General features: G+C 40.9%; 1 protein-coding gene across 4 annotated transcripts in view; it reads left to right on the forward strand.

Moving 5' to 3' along the window:
* Positions 1-27926, forward strand: part of ift80 (intraflagellar transport 80 homolog (Chlamydomonas)) — a 292809-nt gene that overhangs the window by 102756 nt on the left and 162127 nt on the right. For 2 of the 4 annotated variants that reach the window (XM_041181982.1, XM_041181990.1), the window contains exons 6-9: positions 3960-4069; positions 6378-6473; positions 14508-14597; positions 18446-18583. In XM_041181982.1, coding sequence (XP_041037916.1) covers positions 3960-4069; positions 6378-6473; positions 14508-14597; positions 18446-18583 — 434 coding nt within the window. The remainder of the gene's footprint in view (positions 1-3959; positions 4070-6377; positions 6474-14507; positions 14598-18445; positions 18584-27926) is intronic. The other 2 variants (XM_041181999.1, XM_041182009.1) reach the window with 1 other exon arrangement.

Consider the following 27926-nt stretch of genomic DNA (forward strand, 5'->3'; position numbering starts at 1 on the left):
TCTCTCCAATGCATTCGCCCAGAACTGTACACTGTACTCCAGTGTCTTATATAAGTTCATTATAACCTCCCTGCTCTTGTACTCTATGCCCCTATTAATGAAGCCTAGAGTACTGTATGCTTTAGAAACAGCTCTCTCTACCTGTCCTGCTACCTTTAATGACTTATGTACACACACACCCAGGTCTTTCTGCTCCTGCACACCCTTTAGAATAGTACCCTTTATTTTATACTGTGTCTCCATGTTCTTTGTACCAAAGTATATCATCTCACACTTCTCCGCATAGAACTTCATCTGCCTCCTATCTGCCCACTCCACCAATCTGTCAATGTCCTTTTCACTGCCCTCTTCACAGTTTACAATTCCCCCAAGTTTGGTGTTGTCCCCAAACTTTGAAATTGTCCCCAGCACACCAAAATCTAGATCATTGATATATATCAGGAAAAGCTAGGGCCCCAATATCAACCCCTGGGGAACTCCACTACAAATCTTCTTCCAGCCTGAAAAATATCCAGTAACCATTACTCTCTGTTTCCTGTCCACGTTGCTACTATTCCTTTTATTCCATGACCTATTACTTTCCTTACAAGTCTGTTGTGTGGCAGAGTATCGAACGCCTTTTGGAAGTCCATATACACCACATCAATAGCTTGCCCTCATCAACCATCTCTGATATCTCTTCAAAAAACTCCAAGTTAGTTAGACACAATTTTACTTTAACAAATCCATGCTGACTCTTCCGATTCAATCCACATTTTTCCACATGATTATTAATTCTATCCCGAATAATTGTTTCTAGAAGTTTTCCCGCCATTTAAGTTAAACTGACTGGAGTGTAATCGCAGCACAGATCTTTACAACCTTTTTTGAACAAAGTGTAATGTTTTACAATTTTCCACTCCTCTGGCACTTCCCCCAAATTCAGGGAACATTGGAAGATTATTGCTAGTGTCTCTGAAATTTCCACTTTCACTTCCTTTATTATTCTTGGATGCATCTCATCCGGTCCGGTGCCTTATCAACTTTAAGCACCGACACTTAATCTAATACCACCTCCTTATCAATTTTAAACCCTTTTAGTGACAGATTTTCCTCCTCTGTCACCATGACCTGGGCAGCATATGCCTCACAAGTAAATACAGATGCAAAGTATTAATTTAACACCTCAGCCATGCCTCTTGCCTCGGTGTAAATCCCTTCTTTTGGCCCCTAATTGGCCCTACTTCCCCTTTTACCACTCTTTTACCATTGATGTGTGTTATGGTAATGCAGATGGTAAATGCTGAGCTGCTCAAATCCCAGAGGGATTGAAACAACTGCCACAGCTATTTGCAATTTGTACGTTATTTCGAGATGCGCGCCTTGAATTCAGTAGTAAGCAGCCTACCACGACTTGAGGTTTTTTACAAAACTGAATTAAACATTTATTAATGAAAGTTCTACAGATTACTGCTATAACAACTCCTAAACCTCCTAATTAATCTGACTTCCAGTTACACCTCTGTTAAGGCAACAGTAAAACAATATAGATTTCAATAGACCCAGGTAAAGCATGCAATACCCTGGACAGTGATATCACAGTGAGTTTTCTTAGCTTCAGTTCCTGTAGACAGCAGCTTGGTACATAGAGGCTGGAGGCTTTTCACACTTGTTAGATCTAAGAATTCCTTCTTTGCTTACACACAACCTCATCTCCTTTATACATGTTTCTCCCTTTTTGATGTAAATTCAATTGTCCCAATATGATTTGCAACTTTATTTTTCCCATAATATATATCTTCCATAGTACTCATATTATTAGTAATCTTTGGAGAAAAATAAACACAGTTTGGCTTAGCCTCTGTTGGCTAGGTGTAACACCTTACCATCTCTTTGAAATTCACGACTCTGGTTTATGTAAAAAATGCAAATGCTATTTGCACCTCACATTCTAAAACTTCAGCAATATTTACGTGTTTAGCATTTCAAATCTAGCTTCTCTTTTGATAACTCAAAAGCTTCAGACTAACTGGCTGCAATTCTCTTAAAACCCCCACACACAACCTCACACAGAGAAACTAATCCAAACCCCACTATTAACCTACCTTTAATAATTTTCATATCATTGTCATTTATTGTATATTTTCATGACGCGCTTATAGAATACTTTGGGATTTCATTTTAAGTTAGCTGCCAGTCTTTTTTCATAATCATCTTGTATTTGCTTTTTCACATCCCATTTGAACCTTCTGTATCCAGCTTGGCTCTCAATTGTATTTGCTACCTGACACCTGCCATAAGCACACTTTTTCTACTCAATTTCTATCTCCTATCCTCTAATCCATCTTCCAATCTATCTTCTAATTTCGGGGCACAGCAAGTTCTGGAGCACAAGTCTTCAGTACTAATGCTGGAATATTGTCAGGGCCCATAGCTCTTGCAGTATTCAGTGCCTTCAGCCATTTCTTGATATCATGTGCAGTGAATCGAATTGGCTGAAGACTGGCATCTATGATGCTGGGGACCTCAATAAAGTGTTATCCACCAAAATGACATGCAGCCTCTCTCATGTGCTGATCTTCAATTTAATTATCAAACAGCTCCTTACAATCCTCCAAGCAGTTGGTCCAAGCACCCATTTCAACTCCTTTATCAGGAAACATGAGCTAACCTACTTAGCAGCTTAATATCTTGCTTTGGCCATCTCTTTATCACCTTCATCATCTCAATTCTTCAGCCCAAATCAGCCCTCCAATGATGCTTACTTTGTGTGCTGCTTTCCTGAGAAGTAGCAGCCTTCAACAGGTCTATTCCAGCTGTTGCCATTGTACTGATCTTTTACCTTGCTGAGTAGTAAGATGACTGATGTAATGGCATCTGTCAAATCCTGAAAGCCCAAAGAGGAGTTACATCTTGGGCCCCAGTGGCCTGAAAGCCTAAAGTCTAATCTGTCCCCAACTGCCACCCGAGCTGCCATGTGTTTCCATGGACAGAGATGCTGATGTCCCCATCTGCCCCTTGAGCTGGGGGCATGGTGGTGCAGTGAGGGTAAAGAGGTGGGGGGGGTGGGGTAATCAATGGGTGTCATTGAGGCTGCTCCTCACTCCATTCATGCCTGTAATGAAGAAAAAGCTTCCCTGATTCTTGCTGCAAATTTAGAATTGATGTTACTGCAATTGCATTGAAACTGACCTCCAATGTTCCTGGACTATCCTTCTGTTTTTTTTTAAAGTAACCATGAGTTCAAGATCTTGCAACTCTAAGGCAATTGGCAGCTTTCTCCTTGTTCTCTGCTGAGAAGGATCCCTTTAGCTAATGGATAAGTCCCTATTTTATTTCTCTTGGCTTTAGATTTGCCATTTGTTCTTTAATTTTAAAAGTTTTTTTCAGTCATTCCCCAGATCACCAGTTTGCCTTGGTGTCTCTTAGGCAGAGAAAAAGTTGATCATCATTCGTTTTTTTTTAAAGTTGGCATGTGAACCTAGGCTAAAGGCACACTTGGGCATGTCAGAATAATTTGCCTGTATTCATTATTCGGGTTCATGCAGGGAGAATGGCCATTTGGACAAGGTGCTCCAGAGTACCTGACTATTGTGGCACTGTACCCAAACAATAACTTAATACTTTAGGAAAGGAGAAAAGAAGAGGACAAAAAAGGTAGAAAATGAGACCTGCAAAACCTTTGAAGGCTGAACATTGTATGAAAGGAAAAAATCTGCAAGTAACTTTTCATTTAAAATGTTAAAATATAGTTATTTAAAATCTGTTGTTTTATTTATCTTAAGAACTGTCATTTGTAAATAGGCTTTATTTTCTGGGGGTATTTTATACAGTTTACAAGTGCTATCTACTTCAGATTGTTGGATTATGAACTTTTTATATTGAATATACAGAAATACTTTTTAAAAACAAGTTAACCAGGACATTTGAATTAGACCAAGCAGTGGATACAATAAATATTATACTTCATATTTTTACAGGTACTCCAGTATATTCAGTAGCATGGGGACCAGATTCAGACAAGATTCTTTACACCTCAGGAAAACAACTGATTGTTAAGCCTCTGCAACCAAATGCCAAAGTCCTACAGGTCTGTACATTTAGGATTTACAATATTTGCATGCTGTCAATAATATGCAAATAATGTAAATACCATGGGGAGAATTTTCTCCCTGTCAGGGGGAGGTTGTACGGGAGCGGGCATGGGCGCTGCCATTTTACATGGGCGGGCCAATTAAGGCCCATCCAGCGTGATGCGCACCCGGAAGTGCTGAGCGCTCCCTGTGCGGGTTGGGGAAAGGGGGGATTGCCTGAGTTGGGGCCTGTGCTCTTTCGCTGCTGCGCACGGAAGAGTGCAGAAATCTCCAAGACAAATTAGTTTAAGTTTTATAAAATTTTAATAAGGGAAAAATTTTTTTTTTACGACATGTCCCCTCATTCGAAGCTGTCATGATTTTTATAAAAAAATTTTCAAACCTTTAAAAACCTTCATGTAACCTCATCCCGCCTGTGGATGAAGTTCTATGAAAAATGCAAAGGCCACTTGGGCTCTTTGCCTGCCCGCCAACCTTAAGGTTGGACAGGCCGCTCAGTTTATTGTTTTAATTGATAGTTAACTGGCCTTAGTAGGCTTTTGACAGTTCAGCAGGCACACAACCGATTCGGGTATGCTCCCGCCGAACTGAAATTTGAATGACGTGCGGTGACGTCGGGATGCACGCCCAACATGAGATGCACGCCCGGGATGCACTGCGCGTCATTTTATGCCTCGGAGCCCCCACTCGCCGAGCCGAAGATCCTGCCCCATGTTAATTAACACTTTCTCTGCCTTTGTCTAAAATGGCTCTGCCTGATGAATTGCAGGTTCAGACATTGCAGAAATTTTGTTTCAGCATGACAACAAGATTGCAACATATTCTAAGACCTCTTCCAAAAATTAGATCTGTAAAGTTGCTTCCTTGTAAGGGAATATACAACAGATTGCTTTTAAAAGATATTAATTTGGGGAAAAAAAGCTAATTGGTATTGATGTTATTTACTTTTATTTATATAAGGTAATGTAGTGATCACAAATTTGGACAACCCACCTTATAGTGGTACAAAATATAGCTTTGGTCTCAAGTGCTGTAATCTTCAACTTGCCTAAAAAAGCCAATCCAGTTCTAATTAATATGTAGACAACTGGGTAGCAAATCGTATGTAGTTTGGGGAATTAAGCATTTTTCTGAGAATTTTTTTTTATTTATTTGAAGGCTTGTAAACATATTTTTAGTTTTTGTAAGTGAAATTAGACAATGTGTGCTGATTTTGTTTTCATTCATCCATGGGATGTGGGCATCACTGGCTAGGCCAGCATTTATTGTCCATCCCTAATTGCCCTTAAGGTGGTGATGAGCTGTCATCTTGAACCGCTGCAGTCCATGCGGTGTAGGTACACCCACAATGCTGTTAGGGAGGGAGTTCCAAGATGTTGTATCTTGTCATTGATGAAATATTAACATCATTTCACATTTAAACTTTTTGGGCAAGTACAGCTGTTGGCCAAATAAGCATGGCCAATGGGTCACACAACCTCCTGTGCTGTTAATCTTTCTGTGTTTACGCAGTATTGTGTAGTTTATCTGAATTTCTAGTCTGTCTGCACTGCCTGCCAATTGTTCTCCCTTCCATGTTTTTCCCACTTAAGTCTTTTTGTCTGGTGTCTTAAAGCATTGTTTTAAAGGATAAGTCACAGCATTTTAAAGGAGTTTATTAGTTTGTGGAGGCTATGTTGAGTAGTGTTAACCATGATATGCCATATCATGTGTTAGCCATGTCTCAGTTGGTAGCACTCTTGTCTCTGACTCTCAAGATTCTGGGTTCAAGTCCCACTCCAGGGCTTGACCACAAAACATCAAGGGTGACACTCCAGTGCAGTACAGAAGGAGCGCTGTTCTGTTGGAGGTGATGTCTTTTGAGTGAAATGTTAAATTGAGGCTCCATCTGATAAATCTCATGGCACTACTTCAAAGAACAGGGTAGTTATCCCTGGTGTCCAGGCCATTACTTCATTCACCATCAGGAAAAAAAAGATTATTTGGTCATTATCACATGGCTGTTTGTGGGAGTTTGCCGTGCAGAAATTAGCTACCATGCTTCCTACATTTTCAAATGCGATTACACTTCAAAAAGTACTTCATTAGCTGTAAAATGCTTTAAGATATTTGGTCATGAAAGACACTGTATAAATGCAAGTAGTTCTTCTGGTCTTTGACCACCTGGTGTGTAGGGGAACAGGCAAATCAGGAGACCATCTTAGGGACTGCTCATGGACCAGGCCAAGGTCCAGGCATTGGGCATTTGTGGGAGTCATTTGGCCTGATTGTGTGCCTCTCTTCCGCATTTATGTCTGCCCCTAGTGTCCCTGGAGATGCAGCATGCAGTGTCCGCCGGTATGTTTGAGACCTCCTGAGATCAGTGGGTACTGGGGGACTGGAGCGCATTATCAACCCTGGGCAAGTCATTTAATCACTTATTAAGTTTCCTTTAAAGCCGTGGTTTGTTTACGTTACAGTCGGTTAGCAGTGCCCTTTCCAAATGGAACACTGACTTATTTATGTGTTCTTCAAAAGGGATATAAAGACAGATTCTCTCTGAAATATGAGTGTAGTTGAATAAGAAGATGCATGTTTGTAATACTTCACACTGTAAATCGACGTTAGTCTGAGTAAAGATTGGTTCCAGTTCTATCCTTCACCAATTGGCTTCCTTGAGTATAACACTTGATTTCAAGGACTTATCATGACATTATACTTTTTGAATATTAATCAGTGTCCATTTACTTCTTTAATATGAAGTTACTCTTCTATTTTGAGGCATTAATTAGTTCATTTGAAATGTTTAAATTCAAAGGTCTAAGAAAATTTTAACTCAGTAACATAATTAAAAAACAATTGTAAAGCACTTGAGATTTTCTTTTTCTGAGGGGAGACTGTCTTGTACAAATACACTGGGACATCTTGTAGCTATTGAATTTGAGACTATACAGAAATGCAACAAGTAGGAGATTTCAGACCAGATTATGTTGGTGTATGGCGTGCCCTATTAGTTAGACTTGTTATGAATGTGCGGGTGCCAACCAAGTTCCAGGAATTGTAGTCTGATAAAGGTTCAGTGGGTGCAATAGGACATCTGGGGACTTGGTGAACAAAGGATCAAATAACGCATCTACTTAACCAATGTGATTTCAGGATTGAGAAGTAAATAGGAAGGATTGAAAAAGAAGCGTAAATTAAAGCGAATGACTTTAATTTCAAGTCATGTACAGAAAGAGAGATAGGGAGACAAAGAAAATTTAGATTTAGCAAGAAGGACAAAATTGGAAAGGAAAAGCATGCATTTAAAATTTCATATTTTATAAATCTCAAAACAATGATGACCTGAAGGAATGAGACTCCAACCTCATAATTTATTTTAATAGTAGATAATAAGGAAATGGTGAACTATATGAACAAATATTTGCTTCTGCCTTCACTGCAGAGGATACAAAAAAACATTCCAGTAATAGCTGTAAATTAGGATGGGCAGGGGAGAGAGGAACTTGATGAAATTACAATCACTAGGGAAGCTGTGCTGAGCAACCTAATGTATCTGCGGGCTGATAAGTCTCTGGGTCTAGATGGATTTCATCCTAGGGTCTTAAAAGAGTGGCTAATGAGGTAGTAGATGCATTGGTGTTAATTTTCCAAAATTCAGTCGGTTCTGGAAAGGTTCCATCAAACTGGAAAGTAGCAAATATTAACCCCTCTATTCAAGAAGGGAGGGTGGTAGTAAACTATAGGCCAGTTAGCTTGATGTCTGTAATGGAGAAGGTGTTAGAGTTGATCATTAAAGAGGTTATAGCTGGGCGCTTAGAAAAACACAAAGTAATCAGGAGGAGTCAGCATGGTTTTGTGAAAGGGAAATCATGTTTAACCAATTTATTGGAGTTCTTTGAAGGAATAATGTGCTTTGGATAGAGGGGAGCCCGTTGATGTGACGTCCTTGGATTTCCAGAATGCTTTTGATAAGGTGCCACATCAGAGGTTATTGCAGAAAATAAAAGCTCATGGTGTAGGGAGTAACATATTAGCCAGGATAGAAGATTGGCTGGCTGGCAGAAAACAGAGGGTATGCATAAATAGGTCTTTGTCCGATTGACAGGACGTAATGAGTTGAGGCCCACAGAGGTCTGTGCTGGGGCCTCAACTTCTTACAATTTACATCAATGACTTAGATGAGGGGAGCAAAAGCATGGTAACTAAATTTTCAGATGAAGCTTTCCTACCTATCTTTGCATGTTGTGAAGAAGACCTAAGGAGTTTGCAGATGGATATAGATAAGTTCAGTGAGTGAGCAAAAATCATCTGACAGATGGAGTATGATGTGGGAAAATGTGAAGTTATTCACTTTGGCAGGAAGAATAAAAAATCAGAGTATTACTTAAATGGAGAGTGACTGCAGAATTCCGAGGTGCAGAGTGATCTAGGTGTTCTCGTGCATGATTACTAAAAGTTAGTATGTAATCAAGAAGGTTATTGGAATGCTATCCTTTATTATAAGAGTAATTGAACATAGGTGCAAGGATATTATGCTTCGGTTATACAAGGCATTGGTGAGACTGCATCTCAAATACTGTGTGCAGTTTTGGTCTCCTTTAATTAAGGAAGGATGTAAATGCGTTGGAGGCGGCTCAGAGGAGGTTTACTAGATTGATATCTGGAATGTGTGGATTGTCTTATGAGGATAGCTTGGACAGGCTGGGCTTGTTTCCACTGGAGTTTAGAAGATTGAGGGGTGACGATTGAAATATATAAGATCCTCAATGGCCTTGACAAGGTGGATGTGGAAAGGATGTTTTCTATTGTGATAAAAACAAAAAAACTGCGGATGCTGGAAATCCAAAACAAAAACAGAATTACCTGGAAAAACTCAGCAGGCCTGGCAGCATCGACGGAGAAGAAAAGAGTTGACGTTTCGAGTCCTCATGACCCTTCAACAGAACTAGGTAAATCCAAGGAGGGAGTGAAATATAAGCTGGTTTAAGGTGTGTGGGGGGGGGGGGGGGTGGGGGGGGGGGGGGGTGCGGTGGGGTTGGGGGGGGTGGGGTGGTTGTAGGGACAAACAAGCAGTGATAGAAGCAGATCATCAAAAGATGTCACAGACAACAGAACAAAAGAACACATAGGTGTTGAAGTTGGTGATATTATCTAAATGAATGTGCTAATCAAGAATGGATGGTAGGGCACTCAAGGTATAGCTCTAGTGGGGGTGGGGGGAGCATAAAAGATTTAAAAATATTTAAAAATAATGGAAATAGGTGGGAAAAGAAAAATCTATATAATTTATTGGAAAAAACAAAAGGAAGTGGGAAGAAACAGAAAGGGGGTGGGGATGGAGGAGGGAGTTCAAGACCTAAAGTTGTTGAATTCAATATTCAGTCCGGAAGGCTGTAAAGTGCCCAGTCGGAAGATGAGGTGTTGTTCCTCCAGTTTGCGTTGGGCTTCACTGGAACAATGCAGCAAGCCAAGGACAGACATGTGGGCAAGAGAGCAGGGTGGAGTGTTAAAATGGCAAGCGACAGGGAGGTTTGGGTCATTCTTGCGGACAGACCACAGGTGTTCTGCAAAACGGTCGCCCAGTTTACGTTTGGTCTCTCCAATGTAGTGGAGACCACATTGCGAGCAACGAATGCAGTAGACTGAATGAAGTTGGAGGAAATGCAAGTGAAATGCTGCTTCACTTGAAAGGAGTGTTTGGGCCCTTGGACGGTGAGGAGAGAGGAAGTGAAGGGGCAGGCGTTACATCTTTTGCGTGGGCATGGGGAGGTGCCATAGGTGGGGATTGAGGAGTAGGGGGTGATGGAGGAGTGGACCAGGATGTCCCGGAGGAAACGATACCTACGGAATGCCGACGGGGGTGAAGGGAAGATGTGTTTGGTGGTGGCATCATGCTGGAGTTGGCGGAAATGACGGAGGATGATCCTTTGAATGTGGAGGCTGGTGGGGTGATAAGTGAGGACAAGGAGGACCCTATCATGTTTCTGGGAGGGAGGAGAAGGCATGAGGGCGGATGCGCGGGAGATGGGCCGGACACGGTTGAGGGCCCTGTCAACGACCGTGGGTGGAAAACCTCGGTTAAGGAAGAAGGAGGACATGTCAGAAGAACTGTTCAAGGTGTGTGTGTGCTTGCGTGCGTGCGTTGGGAGACAAGTGAAGGGTGGTGGTGTTTTTGAAGGTAGCATCATCGGAACAGATGCGACGGAGGCGAAGGAACTGAGAGAATGGGATGGAGTCCTTACAGGAAGCGGGGTGTGAGGAGCTGTAGTCGAGGTAGCTGTGGGAGTAGGTAGGTTTGTAATGGATATTGGTGGACAGTCTATCACCAGAGATTGAGACAGAGAGGTCAAGGAAGGGAAGGGAAGTGTCAGAGATGGACCATGTGAAAATGATGGAGGGGTGGAGATTGGAAGCAAAATTAATAAATTTTTCCAAGTCCCGACGAGAGCATGAAGCAGCACCGAAGTAATCATCGATGTACCGGAGAAAGAGTTGTGGAAGGGGGCTGGAGTAGGACTGGAACAAGGAATGTTGCACATACCCCATAAAGAGATAGGCATAGCTGGGGCCCATGCGGGTACCCATAGCCACACCTTTTATTTGGAGGAAGTGAGGGGAGTTGAAGGAGAAATTGTTCAGTGTGAGAGCAAGTTCAGCCAGATGGAGGAGAGTAGTGGTGGATGGGGATTGCTCGGGCCTCTGTTCAAGGGAGAAGCTAAGGGCCCTCAGACCATCCTGGTGGGAGACGGAGGTGTAGGGGGATTGGATGTCCATGGTGAAGAGGAAGTGGTTGGGGCCAGGGAACTGGAAATTGTTGATGTGACGTAAGGTGTCAGAGGAATCATGGATGTAGGTGGGAAGGGACTGGACCAGGGGAGAGAGAAGGGAGTCAAGATAACGCGAAATGAGTTCTGTGGGGCAGGAGCAAGCTGACATGATCGGTCTACCGGGACAGTTCTGTTTGTGGATTTTGGGTAGGAGGTAGAAGCAGGCCGTCCGAGGTTGGGCGACTATCAGGTTGGAAGCTGTGGGAGGAAGATCCCCAGAGGAGATGAGGTCAGTGACAGTCCTGGAAACAATGGCTTGATGTTCAGTGGTGGGGTCACCCGCTGACAAGGGTGGTGCTGTTGTTGTCTGGCGCACTGACCTCTACCTCGCGGAGGCTGAGCGTCAACTCGCAGACACTTCCTTCTACCTCTCCCTGGACCATGACCCCACCTTTCTGTTTCTTCCACCTTCCTTTTTTTTCCCAATAAATTATATAGATTTTTCTTTTCCCACCTATTTCCATTATTTTTAAATATTTTTAAATCTTTTATGCTCCGCCCACCCCCACTAGAGCTATACCTTGAGTCCCCTACCATCCATTCTTGATTAGCACATTCATTTAGATAATATCACCAACTTCAACACCTATGTGTTCTTTTGTTCTGTTGTCTGTGACATCTTTTGATGATCTGCTTCTATCACTGCTTGTTTGTCCCTACAACCACACCACCCCCCTCCACTTGTCTCCCCCCACCCCCACACACCTTAAACCAGCTTATATTTCACCCCTTCCTTGGATTCACCTAGTTCTGTTGAAGGGTCATGAGGACTCGAAACGTCAACTCTTTTCTTCTCCGTCGATGCTACCAGACCTGCTGAGTTTTTCCAGGTAATTCTGTTTTTGTTTTGTTTTCTATTGTGGTTGTGTCCAGAACTAGGGGGCACTATTTCAAAATTATGGATCATCCTTATACGACAAAGATGAGGAGAAATTTTTTCTGAGGGTTGTGGAACTTTGAAACTCTCAGCTTCAGAAGGCTGTGGAAGTGAGTTCACTGAATATTTTAAGGCGGAGGTAGATTGATTACCTTGCCTAACAAGAATCTGAGGTTATCGGGGATAGATGGGAACGTGGAACTCTAAACACCAACAGATCAGCCATGATCTCATTTAGTGGCAGAACAGTCTTGAGGGGCTGAATAGCTGAATTCTTATATTTCATAGGTTCTTTTGTACTTTCTGACATGAGAGGTTGATTAAAATCATTAACAATCAACACACTGTTAAGAGAGTATTTACTCTGTTAATTACTAGACCTAATTTTCTGTGGCAAGTTCAGTGTGTAATTAATGTGCAGGTATAATAACTTGGTAAATTTCACAGGGATTTTGAACACGAGATGCCATTTTTGCTGGAATGGCATAAGTCAGCCAGCAATTTGTGCAATTAGATACAGTATCCCTTTCTTGCTACAAGCAGTTGGCCAAGTCTCTCTTTAATAACAGCGTGCACCCTTCAGATGTCGTTATATTTTCAGCTTCACATCTGAGAACAGCAATGGATTGTATGGTTTTTTCAACACAAATTTTAATAGAACGATCTAAGACTAAAATTGCTAAAACTGCATCAGTGTATTCATCTTTATTTTAAGAATTACAGTTTTAATTTTCTACTCAAACTTAAACTTACTTTATAGATATTAACTGTTACAATTTTTAAAATTATTTGTTTAAGGTACATTGAGCTTACAAGAATAACTTGTATCTAATAGTACTCGACATCTACAGTCTGAGTGATAGGCAGGTTATAAGAAAAAAATCATGGATGCCAGAAAAGAGGAGAAGTAGAAGAAGCTGAAGGATCACAAACACAGTTGAAGGAACATTTTTACAATGTTTGAAAGCCAGGAGGATGGTGGAAAAGTAAAGGAATTCTGGGAAGACAATTCAGGGTGCAGTTGTTTTGTGGATGGTGAAGTGACCACCTACGAAGGAGTTGGAGAATGAAAATCAGAAGGTTTGGAGATGTACAATTAGATTATGTATGTAGGATGAGACAAACAGTGGACAAATTTGAAAGCGAGGACAAGAATCTCAAAGTGAACTTACTCGGTCTTAGAGCCAGTGGAGCTTGGGAAAGGACAAGGTGCAGAGCTTTGAGTCAGTGTGTTTTAAATGAGTTATAATTGTAGAGGATGGAAATCTAGTTAAGAAAGTGTTTGAGAAATAAAAATGTGGGTTAGGAAGAGGAGAGGTATAAGTAGTGCTAAGTCATGTTGTAGAGGTGAAAGAAAGTGGTCTTAGCATTGGAATGTATATGGGAAAAGATGCTTAGCTTGATTCAGCACAGTACACAAAGGTTCCAAAAATAAGGACTTTTTCTGACTTGGCAGCTGAGGAAGTTGACATAGTCACAGCCAGGTACAGGCAGAAGCCAAAAAGATAGTTTCAGTTTTTCCAACTATGGTTCATCCAGATCTTAATATTAGACCAGCAGCTGTATATTGTTGCAGCAGCCTTAGAGTCAATTAGAGGAGGCAAAGACATAAAAGCATGATATAATATAAAAATATATATTTTGAAATATCATGCTTTATCTCTGTAGCATACATATGATGAAGAAAAAAGGATGAAGGATGCAGTTTCAGCTCCAATGACAGATGTAATAACTTAATTGCAATAGGAGTGAGAAGAACCAGTAGAAAGCAGTGCCATAAAAATAGACAGCAAAGGAGTGATTACTGGTGGAAGATGAAGGCAATAATGATGGTTGATGATAGAGCTGAAAGATCTGGAATTGTTCCTAGTCAGTTGGATGACCTTGGAGTAAGATATAGATTCACAATGAAAAGAACATAATATTACAGCTCACGGTGGTCAAGTCAGATTAGTAGTGGATGTCCAGGATTTTGCGCACCATATTCAATCAAGTTTATGGCCTGTGGATTTGAGGTCAAAAGGCTTGTTAATAACCTAAGGAGTGTAGTAACAATGGCATATCATCCAAGATGTATTTGGGACAAGATTGCTAAAGATTGTGGTGAGATAGTTATAGAGTTATTTGAAAGTTGCAGTGTCATCGTGGTTTGTAAGACAGAGGAGTTGTACTTGAAATTTTAATAAATGCTTTTAATGCAGTTGGTTAAGTAAATCCTACAAAAAATACTTTTTTCTATTTTAGATTCAGTTGATTTTTTCAACAATTAACTGAAAATGGACATTGTTCTGTATTAAAATCTATTTAAAATTATTATTTTAGTAAAGAACAAACTTTCAGCTGCTCCAATGAACATGTTGCAAGATATCATTTGCTACAATGTGTGCAAATAAATTGTTTTCGCTTTTCATGCCAAGAAAATCTCAGTTTTCAACTTATAGTTGACTGATGTCTGACACATTCAAATATGGACATGGCTGCCATTTTAATTATTTGTTTGATTAAATCACAAAACTATGCTATGTTAGCATATTGATTTATTTTGAGTATCAAAATTTGGAATAATTGTTCATGTTTCATATGAGTAATAATCAAAAATGGCTGTACTTTCCAGATTCTCTGATCCGGATGATCACATCTTTTTGAGAGTTGTCTCAATAATGTAAATATTTTAAACATTTTTTTTCCCAAAATTTTAAGGCAGTTATTTGTGCACATCCTTATCTTGTCTTGTATTTATCTTCACAGTGGAAAGCACATGATGGAGTCATTCTGAAGGTAGACTGGAATGCTGTGAATGATCTCATCCTTTCCGGTGGTGAGGACTGTAAATACAAGGTCTGTATTCTGGCAAATGCTCTGACCTAATGCTTCCCTTGAAGTTGGCTCAGATGTAATATGGTTATTGAATGGAAATTCAGAGCTGATGTAGAATATAATATTTTTCAAATCTCTCCATGGCCTCATCCCTCCCTACTTCTGTAACCTCCTCCAACCCTACTGCCCCCAGAGATATCCTCTAATTTTGGCCTTTTGCACATTCCTGATGTTAATTGCTCCACCATCGGTAGCCATGCCCTCAGCTGTCCTCCCTAAACTGCTCTGCCTCTCAACCTCTTTTCCACCTTAAGGTGTTCCTTAAAATTCCCCTTTTACCAAGCTATTGCCCTAATATCTTGTTAGCTGGTTTATTGTCAATTTCATTTAGTACTGCTCCTTTGAAGTGGTTTGGGAAGCTTTACTACATTACAGGTGCTATATAATTGCAAGTTGTTGTTCTGGGTAAGAGGAAATGGTGAAAGCAGTAGAAGCAGTTGAATGAATGGTTTTTATCTAGATGACAAAAGAAATTCCAGAGCACCTTACACATTGTGGAAAGTAAGGATGGAGGGAATGGGCTCTCAGAAGGCAATCAGTAGTGCCAAAATGAATTTCGGATTATGTTTTCCTCCAAAATAATTCTATAGTGGACAGTTTTTGGTGGAGGTGAACAAGGTCCTAAAGAGCTTGATGGACTGAATTACGTCTGACAATAGGTTATTATGCAAATTGTGCACGAGGTTTGCATCCCTTGAATGTATGGGAGCACAGGTAGGGGCGTACAAAGAGGTGTAACAGAGATCAGATACAGGTTTTCCTGGTATTGATGATATGAAGGTGGAGGTGAGAGAGCGGTTATGAAAATGAATAGCTGCAGAGATATAGTAGCAAATGGAAAGCCAAAGACCAGACAGTTGGAAGTTTCAGAGTGCAGCTATAAGTGACATAGGAAGAGTTTTCTCAAGGAGCGGATACAAAAGGAAATGAAGTTGAAAGAGTGTACATGGATGTGGGTGGTGAGCGATATAAGGAAGTGGTCAAAGATGGTCCTCTCATTGTTCAAGCCCACAGGAATAGACATTCCGCAGAAAAATGAATGTTTGGGACACGGTGGAAGGTGTGAATATAAGTAAATTTAAATAGGAGAGAAGTATTGGAAAGACAAAGGGCAGGAGTTGAGATGAATATTAAAATGACTGAAAATGAGAAGTCACAGTGGAGAGGCTGAAGGGAGAAAGAAGGGAGGATATCTCTGGGGGAAAAGCTCAGTGAAGCTCAGGGTGCAATGGGATTCAATAGGTTGAAGTACTCAAAGTAGAAGATGACAGAGTCCATTGTAACATGATAATAAAGGCTGTGGAGATTTAATCTATGTACGTGGTGCAATGTCTACCTAGGCAGGAGGGTTTTGGTAATAAGCAAGGGGTTATCACCCAAGAGTCAAGTTTTGGTCAAAGTCAGGATGCCACAATTAAGCTGTGATGACAAGGGCAATGTTTACAAGTGAGTAGAATACTTTGGGAGGAAGTGCAGAGGGTGTGGTGATTGTTGATCTGCTAGCACAGTCCAGGAAGATGGTTAATGGGTGGGATGAATGGCTGAGAAGAAACTTTAAGAGGTTGACTCCAATCATATATGACGGGTGAAATGTTCAGCAAGAGAGTAGCTTGATGCATTCGGGGTTATGGCTCATAAGGCAGCAGTGACATGTGCTTTCATGAGCCAAATCAAGAATGCTGAAAGGGGTACAGAGTGTATCTGTGGCTTTATTCAAGGGTGTTCAAACCTAGGACAGCAGCAGAACAGAAGTAAAAGCAGAAAAGTGATGGGTTGAGATAGGGATTGCGATAGGGTTAAGGTACCTGAGAGGAGCAAAACAATAATTAGTATGGTCGATGGAGAAGAGAAACCTGAAAAGCAGAACAAAGCAAGAAATAAGTAATGGCTTGAGTGGATAATGTCAGCCATGGTTCAGTTGGTCACATTCTTGCCTCTTGAGTCAAAGATTGTAGGTTCAAGTCTCACTCCCAGAGATTTGAGCACAAAAATATAGACTGACACTCCATTGCAGGACTGAAGGACTGCTGCAATGTCAGAGGTACCATCTTTCATGAGACTTTAGGCCAAGCTCTTGTATGCTCTCTCAGGTAGGCATAAAGGATCCATCACACTATTTCAAGGGAGTTACCCTAATTATCCTGGGAGTTATCCAAGGGGAGGTGCCCTGGGCAATATTTATTCCTCAATCAACATTATTAAAACCAATTATCTGGTCATTATCACATTCCTGTTTGCGAGAGCTTGCTGTGTAGAAATTGACTACGCTTCAAAAATACTTCACTGGCTTAAAACACTTTGAGATGTCCTGAGGTCATGAATAGTGCTTTTAAAATGCAATTCTTCCTTTCTGTAAATTGTGCATTGAAATTATCACAGTGGGAATAAAATTTATATAGGTATGGGGGAGATCTGTCAGGACATATAGTCTGTTGGAAGCTGCCTTGCTAATTTCTGCCATGTTGCAGGAGATAACATGAAGCAGTCCATAGTTTAAAGACTGAGGCCAGGAAGAATATTAAGCATGCACACAGCTGGATTCAGACATCGTACTTCCAGGTTCCGGCTGAGCCTGACACATGCCTGCCAGAAAATCTCTGACCAAGAGGCAAAAATTAATGGGGAATGGACAAGGAACTAATTGAAGATCAATCACAGACATTGTCAAGTAGCGTCCTTCTATGCTGTAAATTTTATTTCAGACAAAGAAAGATAGAACGAAAAAATCTAAGAAGTGGGACTATGACAACATGAGTCTTATTCCAGAAGTAATGTTCTATTAATTTTTTTAGAGGGGGGATTTTTACTTGTTTGTGGTTCTGGAATAGTGATATTTTTTCATGGCAAATGTTAACATTTAAGAGGCATTGTAGTCATGCTGTCCACACACGCACAGTGCGCTTCAGTTTTGCTCACTCAGTGGGTGGTATTTAACGCAGAAGATGGAGCTTTCCCCCGTCGGCTGGTGATCGAGCAAGAACACTGTATCACTTCCTTTCGGGAAGCCCTGCTGAATTAGGCATATCAGTGGACAGCGGCAGGCCTTGCCCGGGATCAAGGACCCTGGGGCATTGGGGGGAGTGCCGAGGTCCAGTCAACTCCGAGAGCTGCCGGCCAATTGGAGGCTGGCAGCTGTGCATTGCAGGCAACGCGACTGGGAATGAGGGCAGCTGCCATTAATGCACCTACCGGAGGCCAAGGATTACCAAGTGACCCCAGGCCAGATAAGTGATTACAGAATGGTGGTCGTGGGGAGGGGTCACTGGCTGAGGGTGTGGGCATGAGAGTTGGAAGAAAGGGTAGGGGATGGCTCTCAGTGGGCCCTACTTCCCAATGCCAGGTCCCTCGATCAGTCATTGAATGCTTTTGAATAGTGTACACTGCCCCCCCGCCTCCCCATGTTGGGAACTGGTTTGCTTTTCAGGTTACCTCTGTGATGACTCCCTGCTTGCTGCTGGTTGAATGCTAAATTGTGTCAGGATGAGGCCCTTAGTTGGGCATCAAGTGCCCACCTGAGGGCCTCAAATGGCAGTGGAGTGGAAAGGCCATCCATGAGGCTTCCTGCCTTGGATTTAGTTGGGGCAGAGGCAGGATGGTTGTGGGGTCCCCACCTGCCACTTTCCCACCCGATTAAATGCCCGCCTGCCTCCAAACTTGCCCCGGGAGTCGGCGGGGGTGGTTTAATTCCACCCAGTTTGAGAATCAAGGAATGAATATTATTAAAGTTGATCCTTGCTTCCTGTCAAATTATATAGCAAACTAAATTATTTACTGAAAACATTTTTGAAATTTTTTGTGCATATTTTTAGGTATGGGACAGTTATGGACGTCTGTTGTATAGTGCCCAGGTGCATGACTATCCTATAACATCTGTGGCTTGGGCACCTGATGGGCAACTATTTGCTGTTGGATCATTCAACACCCTTCGTCTATGTGATAAAACTGGGGTAGGTGATTATTCATGCCTCTAAAAATTAGTAGACTAACAGACAATTGCTACTGGTGCTGTGTCATCAAGACTATTCAGCATGACTGGAATGTTTAAAAACTTGTAGACCCTACCTTACTTATTTTGTTTTCCAACCATTATCTCTTGCCTTTTCTTTTCGTGAAAGTGTTTGCTCTTTGCTTCCAGTCCTCATCCAACATCCACTTATGGACTATTAGTAGAGGACAGGGGGTAATGATGAAGAGGGAGCTCAGGCAGAATTTTCTCTTCCTAATCTGAGGCTAATTGTGATCTATTGGAGAAGCAGACTATAGCTGTAGTGGTTTTCCTGAAAATCAACTCTCTCCTTTTTACTTAGTGATTGTATGTTCTTTTTAAAGAAGAAAGAGTGAGGATGCATTGTACTAGCGTTCAGAAACTGTTATCTCTATATGGTATGTGGCCAGCAGACAAATAAATCTCGCATTGAACTCATTGGTTCTCACACATCTGTTGTGTGATGTTGATTTCCCATGCATCACATTTTTAAAATCAACAGCATTGCCTTTTTAAAAATTAAGAAGGTTTCGTACTAAGTTTAAGATATTCCCAGAAGGTCCAGTGGACCAGAAACACCTCCACATTGACACAAAAGTGGCAGTATAACAACATTAATTACTGTACATTGACTTGTAATGCTAGATATTTGAGCCCTTGGCAAATGATTATAAATTTCTGTGCTGCAAAATTGTTTAGAAATGCTGACCTGGACTGGTTTAGTCTTCTAGTATTGTTAAAGAGGTGGATAGGCAGTCCTTGACTCCTTAAATGACAGAACAGAAGTGTTGTTCTTAGCTGTCAAAGATGTTTGTGTATTGCTCCAAAAACTAATAGAAGACAGTGCTTTGTGCACTAATAGATAGTGCTTATGCATGTTTAATACATGAAATCCCTTCGCAGCTGCTTGTTATTACTGTAGCTTCTGCTCTTGACATTTTTCTTCTGTTTGCTGAATCTGTTGCTCAAATGTCTTCAACTCTAGTTCATCAACTTCATACAGTCACTGGTTTGTAATCCAACAAGGTTGATGAAAAAAGGTTTGTTCGAGGACATTGCTATAGTATTTCATCTGACCTTTGCGGAATTGTAAATCTTTTTGTTTATTCTGGGATGTGGGTGACACTGGCAAAACAACATAGAGAGTCAAGCACATTGTATGAGACTTGAGTCACATATAGACCAGACCAAGTAACAGTGGCAGGTTCCCTTAAAGTACATTTGTGAACCGATAGGGTTTTTCCGACTAAGTGAAAAAATTATCAGATATCCTGCACCATAACCACTAACCTATTGTATCTTACCATCAAGTGCCTTATCTAGGATGGTTTTTTTTTATTCTTTGGGATGTGGCCTTTGCCCATCCCTAATTGCCCTTGAACTGAGTGGCTTGCTAGGACATTGCAGAGGGCAGTTAAGACTCAGCTACATTGCTGTGGTTCTGGAGTCACGTGTAGGCCAGACCAGGTAAGGATGACAGATTTCCTGCCCTAAAGGGCATTATTGGACCAGATGGATTTCTACAGCAATTGGTGAAGGTTGTTATGGTCACCATTACTGATATAATTCCATTGACATATCTCCAATACTACTACTTATGCCACACAAGTGTCAGGCAAGTAACATTCGTGTCACACAAATACCAGCTAATGACCATCTCCAATAAGAGAGAATCTAACCATCTCCCCTTAATATTCAATGGTATTACCATCGTTGAATTCCCCCACAATCAACATTCTGGAGGTTACCATTGACTAGAAACTGACCTGGACCAGCCACGTAAATAAGATAGCTACTAGAGCAGGTCAATGACTGGGAATTCTGCGGCATGTAATGCACCTCATGTTCCCCAAAGCCTATACACCATCTACAAGGCAAAAGTCAGGAGTGTGATGGAATACTGTCCACTTGCCTGGATGGGTGCAGCTCCAGCAACCTTCAAGCAGCTCGAAACCATCCAATGCAAAGGAACCCATTTGATTGGCACCCCATCCACTACCATAAACACTCCTCCACCACCAATGCACAGTGGCAGCAATATGTACCATCTACAAGATGCATGGCAAGAACTCACTAAGGCTTCTTCAACAGCAACCGCAGCCTCGACTACCTAGAAGGTCACGGTCAGCATATGCATGGGAATACCGCCACCTGCAAGTTCCCCTTCAAGCCACACACTGTCCTGAATTGGAACTATATCACCATTTCTTCACTGTCATTGAGTCAAAATCCTGGAACTCCCTTCCTAACAGCACGGTGGGTGTAGCTACACCACATGGACTGCAGTGGTTCAAAAAGGCAGCGCACCACTTTCAAGGGCAGTTAGGGATGGGCAACAAATGCTGGCCTAGCTATCAATGCCCACACCTCTGAATTTTGTTTTTTATTTATTCTAATGCAAGATATAGACTGGCTAGAAGGCCTTTAGTATATGCTGAGGGTCCAGGGCTGCACTTCTCCAGATTCTTGGCTCTTTGTGCAAGTGAGGAACTCCAAAGCAGAAGTTGAAAGGCAAACAATAAAGTTTATGGCTCCATGCAAATTCTAGTGGAATGTACAATTTATGATGTTGAAACAGCAGTCTGCTATATGGATAGATTAAGTAGATAAGAATATTGTTCTCCAGGCCCTGAGAAAGTGTTGAAAATGATCAATGTCTGTTGTACTCTACACAATGGCTTAGGTTACCCTCCCACAGTGCTGTTGTCAGCCAAATTGCAGCAAGGTACAATTTCTATCTAATGGACTCGGCATTAACCCTGACACACATCTCTGCTGTTTTGGTGTTCCCATGCCTTTTACTGCTTGAAAGACTAGGGCAGTAATTTTGAATAGTTCCTGCCACAATTTTACTTTAATTTTCCTGCCTTAAAGATAGAAAAATTTTGCATGTTTCCCTCCAATGATACCTGTGTATGTTGGCATGAATTATGCACAGAATTATTGAGGGGCAATGACAGGAAACATGATGTATGATATAATACTGTCATCAGTTAAGCACTTTCAGCATCTGGCAGAAGTGGCAGTGAAAAATTTGATGGCCAGAAAAAATGTGTAAGGAATCAATGTAATTGGTTTCTGTTTCATTTTCTGCTCCTGAGCACCTTTATCTTTGATCTTAGCCTGATAATTTTGTATAAATATTGATGTCTTAAGTCTAACTCTCAAATCCTGAGCACCAGGATTATATTCAGATGAAAATTCTAATTCAACTGTTTTTCTAACTAATCTGCTTCTGATCAATCATTTATAGAACCAAATAACAATTTTAAAAAGGACCATCATTTGGACAAATACCCGTTATGAAATTTAAAATTACATAGCAATTCAGTTGAATATAATTTTCCTTTGAACGTTAAATACCTGACGGTTTTATTCTATTTATATTATAAATTCTAGAAATAAATAATTCCATGTTGAAACATGCACCCAGTAACATACCCTGTTAATTGAATAACTCATGAGGAATTGTAAGAGAAAAAGAATATATCGTTTGCAACAGTACTGTTGGCAAACTCAGTTTAAAGAAGATTTTTGAGGCTTGTTTCAGATTTAGAAATTTCCTTTTGAGGATCTTGATGCAGTATGGTTTCAACTAGTTTGCGAACAACTGTGAAGTAATACTTAGATAAAAGCAAAAAACTGCAGATGATGGAAATCCAAAACAAAAACAAAAATAAAAACCTGGAAAAACTCAGCAGGTCTGACAACATCTGCAGGGAGGAACACAGTTAACGTTTCGAGTCCGCATGACTCTTCTGTTGAGTCATACGGACTCAAAATGTTAACTGTGTTCCTCTCCGCAGATGCTGTCAGACCTGCTGAGTTTTTCCAGGTATTTTTATTTTTGTTTTTGTTGTGAAGTAACACTTGTTTGTACCATTGTACACTAGCAGTAGGCATGCTTTCACAATATTTTAACCATAGGTAGTATGGTGAATATTAACTTTTAATCTTTAATGTGGTAATTTTGCATGAATATTGAGGATTCACATTATTTGATATATGCAAGTTTCTTAAAGACTTTCATTTAAAGCTATATTAGTTAAAGTGTTCTGAAAACTGTAGTCATGTTAATAACAGGTAAAGAAAGAGAGAATCTGTCAATTCTACCAATGAAGATTTGACCAGGAATAAAATGTTGGAGAAACAGCAGACTTGGGGGGGAGAGGAGGTGGGGAATTGTTGGACAGCTTTGAAAAGAAACAAAGGGATGCCTGAGTCAGCAGTAGCAACAAATGTTCTCCCCAGACATTAGTACAGTATTTTGAGCTTCAGGGTTTGAGGGTTAGATTTAAGACTGTTGCAAGATTGTAAATATGATTTCTACTACTTACCAATGCCTATTCGTTGTAAAAGTGCGCCAAGCCAAGTTTATTTTTGCTGTCATAACTATAGTTTTGCAACCAATATACTATTAATGTTTCTTAAAGAATTGAGCCATTCTACTTCTTTTTGGAAGGATTTAAATTCATATACTACAATTAGGATTTTTTCTTCATGTGTTAAATATTTATAAATTTTAAAATAAAAGCTTTCAGCAGTTTGAAATGCATTACTTTCCTGGATGATGCTTAGTACTATAAATAAAACTGAAACCCATTAGAAAAGTACCATTCTCATCACTATTATTGTTGCTGCATTTATGGATTCAGTCCACAAATTGTTGGAGCTCGGGAAAAATTGACAACCGCCTTCTGTTTTACTGAACTTTATGTTTAGAAATAGCCAGGGTGGAATCTTTCCAGTATGAAATATTGTGGTTTTCCTCCTCCTTTTCTCCCATTACCTCCCCTCCCCCCTCATCATATTCCCCAGCCACCACAGACATGGAGAATAGATAGATGACAGCCTCAGACACAATGGGGCCCAGCCAGGCCCTCTGGCAGAGTCATTAGTTTCTAAACCATTAAATCATTACCTTCACAGACAAGGCAAACATGCGTCTGAGAATACAACCTGTCATCCATGCCAGATACTTTGTCTGACAGTAGATATTCTGCCTGAAAATGCCAACCATGCGAAACCCATGAAAATTCTGCCAAACTATTAACCCTTAATACACTTTTGTAACAAGATACAGTGAACAGAAGAACCTTAGAATTATACTTATTTATTCCAATGACAGAAAAAAGGTTTTGAGAATTAGGTTCTATAACAATCACAGTATATTGCTTTTTTAAGGAAAACCAACAAAATATATTTATATATTATGTCCCACCCTCCCTTAAACCAGCTTATATTTCACCTCTTTTCTACTTTTCCTTAGTTCTGTTGAAGAGTCATACGGATTCGAAATGTTAACTGTGTTCCTCTCCGCAGATGCTGTCAGACCTGCTGAGTTTTTCCAGATATTTTTGTTTTTGTTTTGAACAATATATATTTATTGCTATCCTTTCAGTCTATTAGGGTTCAAGATTATAACATCAACATTTCAGTTGCCATTGTTATATATTGTGATCGTATTAATTCTGTCCTAATGACCAATTTTTATGTGTTCCATGCTTGTCATGTCCTATAGTTTTAGGGTAACTTTGTTGGGAAATTAAAACATTGTCCCTGTTTGCTTTCATTGACATCATTAATCATTTCTGGGAAATGTGTAAGATGGCTAAATTAGCTGCAGTACTTAACCTGCAGTGCCCCAACACATTTGTGTGGTTGATTTGCTATTTTACAAGGCTTTATTAAAACATGTATTTCCCTTTCTTGGAGATCCATCTTGGTAGGTGTAGCAATTAAGTAAGGAAGGTGAAAATTGGTTTTAATAAAAATGGGCGGAATTTTCTGCGCCCGTTGGCATCAGACGTGAGCAGACAATGTGGCAGGAAGACCAAAAATCGGTTTCACAGTGTTGTGAAAACAGTTTGTGATTGTTTGCTCCGCCCATCAATGGAAGGGTGCCTTTCCTGCTGCTGGACATCAGGAATGTCATTTTAATACATCTGCATATCATTATAATCCCTGCTTACCGAAATCATTCCCCCATGCTGGATCATCTGGGCACGCACCAATGTGTTTCACAACTGAACGTAAGCGACATGCACCTGGCGAGCTGCACTTCACTCCGGACTTTGAGGCTTGTTCACCTACCATGCTTCGGGCGGCACTCATGGATTTCAGTGCCAGGCTTCGCAAGCAACCTAATATCACTTTTAGAGGGGCTCATGGGCAAGTCTTTATTTACAAGACCAGCCATAAGGTGGGGGTAGATTTTCAATGGCTGCAGGGCTATGGCTTGCTTGGGGAAGGGGGTGAAGTGGCCTCAGGCAAGTGCAGAGGCTGCAGGGTGAGGGCTGTACTGGGGAAGGGGATATCTCAGGGTGTATATGGGGACATGTTGATCTGTGCAAGTGGCCTCAAGGTGGTGAGGGCTGAGGAGACAGTTTCCAGAGGATATGAGGCCAGATGGAGATGTGAGGGTGAATGTGAGAGAGAATGTGGCGATGTCTCTTGAGCTGGCAGTGATTGAGATACCAGTGAATGTGTGATGGCCTTGAGTGTGAGTTTAGATTGATGAGATGGTCGCCTTGCCTTGGTGGCATGGATGAGATCATTCATCCTCTTTCAGCACTGGATGGCGAACCAGTGCAGCATTGGCACTGACCACCATTGCCACCGCCTCCCAAGCTGGAGTGGTGACACTGACAGGCCTCCTGCAGCCAGAGCAGGGGTAAAGGACATCGTGGTAGGTTCCAATGGTGTCCAAAAGACACCCCAGGGATGTGCCACTGAATCGGGGGGGGTTTGCTGCAGTCTTCTTGCCTTTTGGGGCCATGTCTTCTGTGCAGCAGTCCTGGGCTGGAAGCACTGATAGGTGCACGCGGCTACACTTTAAATATGGCGCCCAACATGAGGAAGTAGCAAGATGACAGCATGGCGGGTGAATCGGAGGCCACCCACCAGTGAAATGGTGTGTTTCCTAGGAATGCGGGATTGGGAGGATACGGCGCAAGAACCCTCCATTGCAGCCAACGGGTAAAATGTCCTTTTTCCCGCCTCCTACTGCACTTCTGGGATGCAAATCTGGAACAATTCCACCCAATGGCTAATTCTGCACTTGCAGGGAATATGGGTCAGAGAATTGAGGGTAGTATGTTGTATCACTAACTCTGATCTGTGTCCACATTTTAGTATGTCTTCCCTTCGGATTTTGGATTGAATGCAAATACATTTTTCTTTCACATTGCTGCTCACTGTGCAAAAATGACAACACATTCACAATTGAGTTTGAATGATGTTTCTCAGACAAACTAAGTAAATCTCTAAATTGGAACTTTAAATATTTGCATCAAAAAGAGGGGAAATATTTGCAAGTTATTTAAATTAAATTAGCAACTTCAGTCATCCTAAACTGTAACAGTTGTAAAATAATTGAAGCCACCGCCGCCTCTGATTCAACCTTCTGATTTATGTTGGTGTAATTCAGTTAGTGTTGGATTGAAAACAATTTTGTACTTACTCTGTAAAATTTATATTTTGTAATTCAACCAGATTGATTTGATTTTTCACTTCAGCATAAGCTACCCAAAATAATTCATTTTCATGACATTTGCCTAGGTTTAATTTGAACTTATATGCAGAACAGGGTGCTCCTGGCTCCACAGAAAAGGGTCGGCGGGGGGGGGAGGTTGGTGGGAGTCATAAACATATCTCTGGTGGTTGACGACAAGGATCGCCAAAGAATCCTAAATGCTGCAAGTCCAATGAGGTGACTAATTCGTGAAAGGAGTCTATTAACAAGCATTAGATACTATCACAGACAAGATATCCATAATTATTATCTGTGATCAAAGTTTTTATCTGTGAAATTAGTGTTTCTTACCCTCAGTAATTTAAATGATTTCCAGCAGCATGCTATTGTGAATTTAAAAATCAAGATTATTTATAATCAAACACTTGCCCTAGAGGTTTAACACGCTGTCTCTCTCACATTATCACATACACAAAATTAGGTACAAATGAAGCAAAAACAGTATGATTGCAATCTGGAAATATTGTATTCTATTTCAAAGCAGGCCTGTAGTTTCTTAGATAAATTAATGCTTTAGCTGGAATTGAGGTCTTGTAAAAGCAGAGGGCTCTTAGTAAACTTGAGAGGCTCCTTCAACTTGAATTGGTCAGTTCTTAGGTTAGCTTGAATTTGGAACAGATTGAGGGGAAGAGTCCTTCTCCCACTTTCAAAGTGAAGCTGTATAGTACCTTGGCTGTGGAGTTGTCTTGCAGTTGGTTTGATGGCTTAGATGGTGCTTCTGATGGTATCTGTCATGGTGTTTCTGATCGGAATAGCTTCTGCTGTTATTTTTTAAAAGAACCAGTTAAAAACATGGCTGTCTTAACCATATGACCCGTGACAAATCCAAAGTCATCCTTCCAAAAAAGGTGGTGGATTGATAGAACATCCTGTGTTATAGCCTTTTGCACTTTTGAGAGTTTTGAGATATCCAGGGTTTTTGTAACTGAATGACCCATTCCATTTAAATTACCATTTTGAATGCCTTTCAGGAAAGAGCATTGAGTTTTGATGTCTCTATGGCCTAGAAATGTGGGTTGTGATAGCCTTGTTCTTTGGACAGTTCATCCTTAAAGGGACTAATGTAATGACCACAGCTGGTGTTCATTGCTGCGCAAACCAAATCCCAGAGGGAAACTTGGCTTACAGGCCATAACATTTTTTTTGTATTTTGAAAGCGAGAAGACGGCATAGTGATCTCAGCAGTAAGAGGTCCAGTAACACTTTTTTGGGAATTTAAAAATTAAAAGGTAAAAGTTTTATTAACACAATTAAAAGAAAACTTAAGCACACAAGATTACAATTGCATGTTTAAGGTTAGTCTTACAAAACATTCCCCCCAAAAACTCTCTACTTGGTCAAGCCCACAAGCAAATGCCTTCCAGGCCTCACTGAATAGATAAAAACAAAAACAGAATTACCTGGAAAAACTCAGCAGGTCTGGCAGCATCAGCGGAGAAGAAAAGAGTTAATGGTTCGAGTCCTCATGATCCTTCGACAGAAGGGTATGTCGAAGTTCTGTTGAAGGGTCATGAGGACTCGAAACGTCAACTCTTTTCTTCTTCGCCGATGCTGCCAGACCTGCTGAGTTTTTCCAGGTAATTCTGTTTTTGTTTTGGATTTCCAGCATCCGCAGTTTTTTGTTTTTAATCTCACTTAATAGATGTCTACTATGAAATCCAGTGATATTACATGAGACAAACAGCTGTAGCTTCAATAAAGGCGAACCAAATGACCTCTACCCTCTTCCACTCTGCAGTGGAATCCACTTCAGAATAAAACGGCTTGCTGC

This window comes from Carcharodon carcharias, chromosome 2 (genome assembly GCF_017639515.1).
Source record: "Carcharodon carcharias isolate sCarCar2 chromosome 2, sCarCar2.pri, whole genome shotgun sequence".
Lineage (NCBI taxonomy): Eukaryota > Metazoa > Chordata > Chondrichthyes > Lamniformes > Lamnidae > Carcharodon > Carcharodon carcharias.